Source organism: Diadema setosum, chromosome 20 (genome assembly GCF_964275005.1).
Source record: "Diadema setosum chromosome 20, eeDiaSeto1, whole genome shotgun sequence".
NCBI lineage: Eukaryota > Metazoa > Echinodermata > Echinoidea > Diadematoida > Diadematidae > Diadema > Diadema setosum.
This window is the reverse complement of record NC_092704.1, coordinates 23,005,810-23,015,816: the sequence shown is the minus strand read 5'-3', so window position 1 is coordinate 23,015,816 and position 10,007 is coordinate 23,005,810. Positions and strand designations below refer to the sequence as shown.

General features: G+C 39.5%; 1 protein-coding gene across 1 annotated transcript; it reads left to right on the top strand.

The window, feature by feature from the left end:
* Window positions 1–6,277: 6,277 nt before the first annotated feature.
* On the top strand, window positions 6,278–7,375 carry LOC140243516 (mu-type opioid receptor-like). Its single transcript, XM_072323187.1, has one exon. The coding sequence runs from the start codon at window positions 6,278–6,280 to the stop codon at window positions 7,373–7,375; it is 1,098 nt and encodes a 365-aa protein (XP_072179288.1).
* Window positions 7,376–10,007: the final 2,632 nt, after the last annotated feature.

The window sequence follows — 10,007 nt, the reverse complement described above, 5'->3', positions numbered from 1 at the left end:
ATAGTTTCGGGTAATGTTACATACAAATAAATATGATATCAGTCATTAGAAACAAAACTGTATATTTGACACTTAGCATTCCAGTCATCAAACAAATAATTGAAATTCAAACACACACACACACACACACACACACACAATGTGCGTGTGTGTGTGTGTGTGTGTGTGTGAGATATATAATGTGTAAGAGTAATCAAAAATCACCTCCGGAATTTCATTCACCCTTAATGATCTCTCTTCTGGGGCGTTGCAAGAAAGTCGAGATGCAATCGATTGCAAATATCTACTGCAAATCTTGTAATTGATAGATCAATTGCAACTAGCAGTCAATCGCAAGTTTCCGTTGCTAGAAGCGAGCTTGCAATTTACTTGCGATCGGGTTTGGGGATTTGCAGTTGATTTCAACTTTCTTGATATACAGTGCAGGTCAAATATATTCTTTACATACTTATACATAAATTTAACATTATACATATACATATACATATACATATACATAAACATACATAATATCATACATATACATATACATAATACATATACACTATACATATACATATACATACATACACACACACACACACATACACATACACATACACATACATATACATATACATATACATATACATATATATATATATATATATATATCTGGACCCAGTCTGATACCGTTCAAAACTTCAACGACCATCAAACTCACTGTCTGTGATTAGCATGCTTGCTGAATATATATATAATTTCCCCCAATGGCACAGGTAGTCAGTCACAAGCAAACCGTTTAGACGATCTTTATGGCATGCTGTTAAGGTAGCTGTATCCGGAATAACGCATTTGTTAGATTAGCTGTGAGCTTGAAAATGATACTGCGTGAACTCTGAAATCCAGTGGGTGGGGGGGGGGGGGGGGGGGAGACTAAAACTGTCTAACGCGATTACAATATTACAATCTACATGCTCATATCAGTATCTATCTTTATCTTTACCAGGGTAAAATCACACCTCGTACGGAGCTTTCCCCTAAAGAGGTGCTACATTTGGACAAAGGATAGCAGCGAACAGCCAGTTACCGCCGATGTAATGTATAAATAAGAGAGAAAAACAAAACAAAAAACAGCGCAATAGAAAAGAAGAGTTGGGGTCGACTCGGCTAAAAAGCATGGTCCTCGGAAATAAGCTGAACAGTTTCGGCTTGGTTTATCCGAATCTACACCGGGTGGCTTTTGTAAAAAGAATTAAATGTGTCACAAATCAGAACAGCAACGATTTCAATAGAATTAGACTTTAAAGAGTAGAAAGTTACGGGAAAAAACATAAATACGGGCAATGTCTTTATTCTGCAATCCTATCCCCTTTTTCTGAGTCCAAATGCATTCGATTCTTGAACACTTGACTTTAAATGTAATTAGAATAAGTAGTAGGTTGATGAATTAGATTCGTTCTTTTTTCTCATAGATGGAGCTCATGCAGCTCATTAAATCAACGAAAAAAAAAAGATATTTATGTTACATTTTACATCGATTTGATGGATTATGAAAAAGAATGAGAGAGAACATACGAGGGAACCACCCTGTTCCTGTTATCATACTTAAGATTCTTGGACAAAATTAGTATGCCACTCTGTTCTCTAATGAAAGAAGTCATCACGAAGATTCATACGCTTGATTAAAACCCAACGACGCGACATACATTCACCAGGCTTTGCTGCTTTAAAAAAAAAAAATCATATTGGGCCGAATACACTTCGCCTGTTTTTTTGTTTGTTTGTTTGTTTTTAGAATTTTGACATTAAAACCAAATTAGTGATTTCCAAAGTGATTAGGATATGGCATTTTCGTCACGATGCTTCCGTTATGTAAATTGCTCAATACGTTGTATTCCCAAGTCGCTTCCGCGGACAGAAATCTGCATAATAATGTGAATTATCGTCACCCGAGTTGATCACGTGCATCCATCTTATATACCTCACAAACTTTTTCTGAATTTGCTCTTTTTTTCATTTTTTTTTTCTAGTTTCGTAAAATCAAGTTACTGAAGTTATCACGTTTGCGGGAAGAAACATGTTTCCTGTTTTTATTGTTTTCTGTTCACCCGCGTCTAAATAAGCAGCGGAAATGTCAGAAGATTAAAATATGATTATACCATTGCGTGTAACATACATACCTTGTTCATCTCTGCCCTAATTAGCTGATGAGCTTATGACAGCGAACATTTCATATTTGTTGTTGTATTATTGATGTGCGACTTATTCTCTACGACAGTACCACAAGCATATTTTGTGTAAAATGTGTTTATAGTGTCGCAATATAATGGCAAACCACCACAGTACTAGGTTCAAAGTTCAAGGTCACATTGTAAAGTTCTAGTCTGCTTCATATAGTCTATAGGTTTGCTGTGCATTGATCTGCCGTTTCTTGGCACACAATATTATGTTGAAAAACAACACCTTTTCGTCCAAACTAGACATGGATTCTCTTTTTTAATGAATGTCTTTCCGTTTGTAGTTTAATTTCATGTCACGAAACATCATCTTCGTTTTAGATGATTGTTTTTCTTCTTGTTTATGGTCGCATGGCGGAAGCTGGCACAATAATGCTTTTTTGTTGTGCTTTATTTTGCTAATGTGCAGAATATGGAATTATACGCCCGCGGGAAATTGCTCTACCGCAATGATGGAAGCGGCAAATAACAAGTCCTTCGTGATGAGCTTGCAAAACAGCATAGAATAACAAATCCCAGGCGTTGTCTGTTTTAAAGGGATGATAGGGCTCTATAGTTTCGGTTGACAGGGAGGATTCAGATCTTAACTTCTGCGAAATTATAAGAAGCCACTTATGAAATATGAAAGAGCATATACGTTTCGTATAGAGGAATTCAATATTTATTGTTATACATGTTTTCTTTTTCTTCTTTGATGGAAATAAATAAACTATTGAATTGAATTGAATTGAATTGAATTGAATTGAATTGAATTGAATAGAATCGGTTTTGAAATGGCTTAGATATGAAAAGGCAATTGAATTTCTCTTATAGAATTGTATGCTCTTTAATATTTCACAAGAGGTTTCTCACTATCTCACAAAAAAGTTTGAAACCTGAATCCACATCTCAACCAAAACTAAGCCATCCCTTTAACCCAGCTCTGCCAAAGTGTGTGTGAGTGTGTGGAGCAAGTCGACTACTTCTATTAAGGTACCTGGAGGGTCTGCGGAAATGATTGGTTTGTTTGAATTCAAGTAAGAAGTAATCTGGCAAATGGACGTTACATGCCTCTATCTACAAGACGTTAATAACACCGCTGGATGGAGAAGCGAATCGACAGTATCCGGAGAATCAATAGACCTTGACCAAGTCTTTGCGATGACCTTTGGGTCAGAGCGGCGAAAGCTCAAGCTCATAATACTCATGATGGATACTCATTGTGATTGAAAACAAAACGAAACAACCAAACAAAACCAAGCAATATAACAAACCAAAACAAAGCGCAAATTCTCGCCAAGTTCGCGCACACGATCGAAGCTGTTCGCATTGCGAGTCACGGAATTAATCTAATTCTGATCAGGCAACTAAACTACAAATCCAAAGGGAAAAGGTACCGTAATCATCCTTGTCCTCTATACTTGTTGAGATGTTTCCGTCTCACAGAAGTCTTTACACACAAAGATGATTTTGTGCACGGGTGTGTGTTTACTCATATAAATGTACAGTTCCTTTGTAGATAAAGCAATTATCTTTGTGATAGGTTTTCATTGCTTTTGGCGTGATCGATGCCTGTAGTCCGAGAAAAAAAACCATACACAGTTCAAACAATGGACATTCATAATGTCCATCGCCAATAAAGGCACCATCAACATGAGTCAAAGAACACTCCCTCCCCCCCCCCTCTCTATCACATTTAATATAAATATCTTTACTACACATGTACCTTCTTGAAATTAGCCACAGGCAAATGTTATACTGATAATCAGCTTTGTACGTGCACTATTAGTATACTTATCGGATAGTTGATAATCTATGACACGCAAATGACGTGAAATGTCCCACAGAGGATGCGAAAACAGAACTGTATACTTGCATGATTGTGATTATTTAATAACTTCCAATCCTTATGACATTCTATTTGATCCAATTACTGATGCAAGTCCACCCAGAGAAAGGAGGATAATGCCAATCAATATAGTTTACTGCTCAGTCTACTTTATTTCTCTCTAACTACCAAAGCCATCTTTAAATTGAATATGGGCTATCCAGCCATCTTCTCAGATGGAAAATGAACAAACAAACAAATAAAAAGAGTGGATATTGTAGGACTGCACTTTCTCACAATAATTTCTAGTGCTTTTTCACTCTAGAGTACAGTATATGAAAGCATCCGGAAATGTTCAACAGTATAGCCCTCATACTCTGACATCTCAATGTCGGAAATCTGACAGTTAATGGGAAGTTCATGGTTTCTGCTCAGACATCCTTCTATGTCCTGTTGTTTATTTGATTTGTACCAAGGAGCTATGTTCATCTCATTGATTTTATCCTCTTCTCTGTAGAATGTTCAAAACCTTCGCACGAAAGCGAAGTGTTATCTATATCTACGTTCCCCGAATCATGTCCAGGGCCCTGTTTTATGAAGAGTTATAATTGATTGAATAGTTGATTTCTATGGTAAGTCTATGGCAGCCTATATGGTAAGGAAATTTATCATCGATTATATCTTTTCATGAAATGGGACCCAAGTTTCTTTCTATTGTTTTCGCTCAACACCTTTGCTCACATTGTGGATTATGAAGAGCTCCTTTCCAAAATGGGATATATATGTCCATTTTTCATCGAAATTGAGTTATAAACAGCAGCAAATTGGTCAGCTATGCAGCCTCCTATATTGAATAAAGATTGGATTGAAATAATACAAACGTAAACAAAAATTGTAATTGATTTTCCATATAGGCTGCTGTACAACCCTAGCAAAAACAAAACAAAACAAAACGAAACAAAAAACTACGTTTTTCTCCAAAGTCAACAAGGTGGATCTAACCCCTTTTGAAAAGGAGCTCTTCATATGCAGATGTCTCAAAAACGCCATATCATCATTTCAGATTTCCATTAAACATGTCAAAAAACTCATTGGCATGATTCATTTGCATGGTAAGGTACGGGAGAGGTGCTCGCCGCACAAGTATTTTCAGCAATTATGTACACAATCTTCTTATCTACACGCCTACAGAGGTTTTCATGATCAATTGTATCAGGTGAACGACATGAAGCTCAACACCAGAGCAGGAAAAGGTTCAAGGTAGCACTTCCGGCCAAAAAGAAAGAAAATAAAACAAAGAGACATGTGTCCTTCTATTGTTGGTAGAAAAATTGACAAGCGCAAATCGTCCTTCAAAATTCATTCTAGTGTAGAAGCGCACTGTGTTGTGCAGAGACTGATGAGCGCTGCGTATGAAACGTGGTAAGATGTGCACAATGTATGGAGCTCTAAATGTTCTCTTGGGAAGGATAAATCGAAAAGTTCGGAGGTAGCATTTGAGACAGCGGTGTTACGCGATTTGTCTTACAGTCCAATGGCATTTTAGTATGTCCATTTCCACTGTGTTTCATTTCATATCTTTTAGAAATAACAAAATCACATTGAAGGCTTTCGGGTACAACAGTTACAAAAGTAATTACAACGAGCTGAAAATAGAGTATTCCGCAAATGCAGAGGAGTCAGCAATAAACGGAAGGCTGCAATCCGACTGATTTCCTTGTCTTGTGACTGTATACCAATTATAGCCAAAATGAGATGGAGCAGCAGACATTGGCCAAGAGATATCGAGCTGAACGAAATTTGTATACCAAATTGCTGTTTCAGTATTTTTTTTTTATATTTACGTATTATGTCAGTTACTTGACTCTCATGATGCCATTTTTCACAAAATACAACAACCAAAAAGCAAAATATTAGATTGAATTCATGCGCTCGGCGCCCCTTTACTTTGTGTCATTTTTTAAACTTTCCGATTGTGTGAAGCAATGTGTGGATGTCGATGACTCAAAGGGAAAAACATAAGTTGCCACAGGGTGGTGTCCCACCTATCTGGTTATCACTTCACAAGTTCCAGCATCTCGTTTTGGATGATATCTCGCATGGTGACAATCTACATATTGATAGACTATAGCCTTTATTTCGAAATGATCCACACTTGTCATTACTCTAATTAAGAATTATCGTGTTCTTATTATTTGCAGGTGAGTGTCCAGAGAACCCTCTGGCACTTTCAATCGGAATAACTGGTACCATGGCAGAAAATATGACGTCACATCCGCCTTTCACCCCTTCACCAATTGGTGGCACTACCTCTGATAGATCGACCCCTTCAGTGGATGGCAGGTCTTTCAAGTTCGATGACTACACCCAACATGTGATTCTGTCCATCCTTTTCATCATCATCTGTGCGCTTGGCGTCTTCGGCAACAGTCTGGTGGTGCTCGGCGTCTTCCTGTGCAGGAAACTTCGGACAGTGACCAACGTGTTCGTGGTCAACCTCGCCGTGGCAGACCTTTTGACCTGCATGACGATACCGTGGAACGCCGTGGCCCTGCTGAGCAAGGGTGGCTGGCCGCTACCCGAGTGGGTGTGCGTGGTGGTGGCCCTAGTGAGCTTCACGTGTGTGGGATGTAGCCTGTTCACGCTAGCGACCATCGCGATCAATCGTTGGCTGGTCATCACGCACGCCCTGCACGCTTACCGTCGGGTCTACACCCCGCTTAACCTAGCCCTGATGATCGTAGCCATCTGGACCATTCCGTTTCTCGTCGCGCTCATACCGCCCCTGATAGGCCTTGGAGAACTTGGTTACGCGGAAAAGTACAGCACATGCTCGCACAAGACCACGCATGAATTGTCCGACTACTACAGCGTGCTCCAGGCCCTTATCTTTTACCCAGTCCCACTAGTCATAATCATTGTGTGCTACGTTAAAGTGTACCTCCACGTTCGACGACACACCAAAGCCATGACTGAGCAGGCGGAGGGATCATCGTCGTCCATGCACGCTAGCCTGAAGCGACAGTCCAGTCATCAGCAGATGCGTCTGAGCAGACGACAGCTGGAAATCACCAAGAACCTCTTTTATGTTGTGCTTGCCTTCTTCATTTGCATCACGCCGTACGGCGTGGCGCTCATGATTCCGCCCAGCGACCCTGCCATTCCGTGGACCGCCGCCATCTTGCTTTGCAACAGCTGCATCAACCCAATCATCTACGCCACTAAACACCCAAACTTCAAGCTCGTCTTCAGATGTATGCTTACGTGTCAATGCAGCAAGATACCCGAGCAATCGGAGTTTCTGCGATCAGTGCGATACATAAGCTCGCAGCAGCGTAACTCTCGTTGACAGGAGTGAACATCCTTGTTGCTTATAATAGAGTGGTAGATAAAAATAGTGACATGATGGTGTGTCGTGGCTTATGAGGTCCGCGGAGCTCAGAGATCTTTCGCCTTTCTGAAATCACATTGGCGCCAACTGTAGCTACACACGAAAAACATTGCGCGAAGACGTTTGGGGCTGAGAAAACCTGTTCGCGGATTGATATTATCTCCACGTGCAAATAGTGTTCTTGCAGCCGTCCTCACGGTAAGAGGGTAGATCTAGAGGCCTGCCTTTGTCAAGACTTCACTACTTCACGCAAGCGTTTTCTCCTCAACACTGCGAAATTTAGACACATTAGATAGTAAATGACTGGGAAGATTATGACTGGAAGGCACATTGACACTCTCTAGGAACTCTTCCTCCTGAAGAGAGAGAAAAAAAAAAATCCGCCATTGAAGCGCCAGATCATTGTGATTCGGCCGACCAAAGTAGACTGTGCATTGAAGTGACGTATCACGTGAAATGAATCCAGTACAATGCTGACTTGTAGGCAATTAAAGTTGAGACAGTATAATTAAATCATAGCTCTTTAAACATTTACGAAAAGATTACCTATAGGTCCGTATCCTGCCAATAGAGTACAAAACACGCCGTAAATTCATCGCACCGCTGTACATTTCAGATGTATATGAAGTTTGTCGTTGTTGTTGTTGTTGTTATGTATGACAATTATGTTCAGTGGTCAGATACTGTGCCTCTTCCACGAAGACAAATTTCTCTTTCAACAGTAGTTTCCTCTGTTAACCAGTAATTTAGTTTTACCAGTATATCAAACGAAACAGGTACTCGATCGTCATGGAAGAGTTATGAATTACGTACACATTTCTGGGGCTGTTGGACAGACAGGGTCCGTGTTCGGGGCTCGGAGTCCGTGCTATTTTCTGACTCTGGGGTCCGTAGTATTTTTTTGACTTGTATGTTTGTCGGTCTTGTATTATAGATTTCACAGACAATTACGTTTGAAAAGAGAAGTGCAACACAATCAAAACTAGCATTAAGGACTTGATTTGTTTTGATTTGTATACTTCAGGTATAGCTCTGTGCATCAGTGTCCATAATGTCACCAGTGTTCTTGGGCGGTTGAAACAGATGTTACGCGATATGCGATTTCGAAAAGTTTTTTCCGTGTACATACCATACATGTTTACATGTATGTCGTTTCTATATCATAGAAGACACTGTTACAGTGAATTAGAAAGGGAAAAGAAAATAGTTGTGAGTAAAGGAAGGGAGAGAAAAAACAAACAAACAAGTGCCCAAATTGAACTGAATCTAGAGTAGGAAGGAAGAACGTAAAAGGAGAGGGTCGCGGTGAAGTCGAAGATAAGGAAGAAGAAGGACTATATCAATCCAGATAAGGAATCGTCGATTTTGAATCACAATTACAATGCGGGAGGATCTGACACAGGTTAATTCTAAGCGTAGAGTCTATACAGCATTCTCCTGAACCTGGAGCGCACTCGAGAAAATATATTCTCAGTCGTGGATGTTGCATCTCGACACCGTTTACGCATTACCGGTGACCGTTACTGCTCTCGGGATTACATTAGTGAGATCTGAGTAAACTTGGATTGATTACATGTTGTGTCTTCAGGCTTGTAACCTATCCACAAGACCATGTATAGAACGAATTTCCGCTTCTAGTTGACCTTAACTACAGAAAGGAAATAGCATTGAGTTTTTTTCGCGTGAGAAAACATCTGAAGTGGAAAGTGACTCATCTCCTTAGTCCCAGATACATGGTCACTCCTTGTAGTTCTCGAAATGAATAAAACAGGACAAAGGTACGAAACCTCTCCCTGTAGGTTCTTATCATTCTACGTAAGGTTTGTGAACGTTATCATTATGTAACATGCATGAAGTATCCTGTTGCGTTTTATTATAGCTGCTATAACCATGGAGCTACAACATGCTATAACTAACTCGTTCAGATGAGAAAATACAAGAATGTTTAGCTGTTCAGGTGGCGTAATATACGTTACATGACATTGCGCGGGAGTGAGTGTGGGTGGCCTGTCACATACCTCATTGCCTACACGATGTCGCTTTCAGCCATTGCTTTTAAAAAGGAAAAATAACTTTGCTCTGACTATGAAGGGATCCATCTTTCTGTTTGGTCTAGCAATTATTTGATTGAGAAGTTCTTACTTTTCGGATGATGACATTTTAAAGGGAAGATAAACCCCAAGAACAATGTGGATTGAGTGAAAGCAGCAACATTAGTAGAACACATCAGTGAAAGTTTGAAGAAAATCGGACAATCGATGCAAAAGTTATGAATTTTTAAAGTTTTGGTGTTGGAACCGCTGGATGAGGAGACTACTAGAGGTTATGACGTATGAGTGGACTACAATATCAAGAAACTATAAAGAAAATACTACAAAAATCCATTTTTCATGAAAATTACAAATTCCATCAACTTGATATTGACATATGTTAAGGGTAGCAATTATTCCCCCTGCTTTCTGAAAGCGGTTGGTCCACTGCTCTTTCATAATTCTAGAAAAGTGAATTTTTGTTGAATATCCTTTATATTTTCTTTGTATTGTTGTCCACTCATACGTCACATCCTCTAGTAGTCTCCTCATCCAGCGGT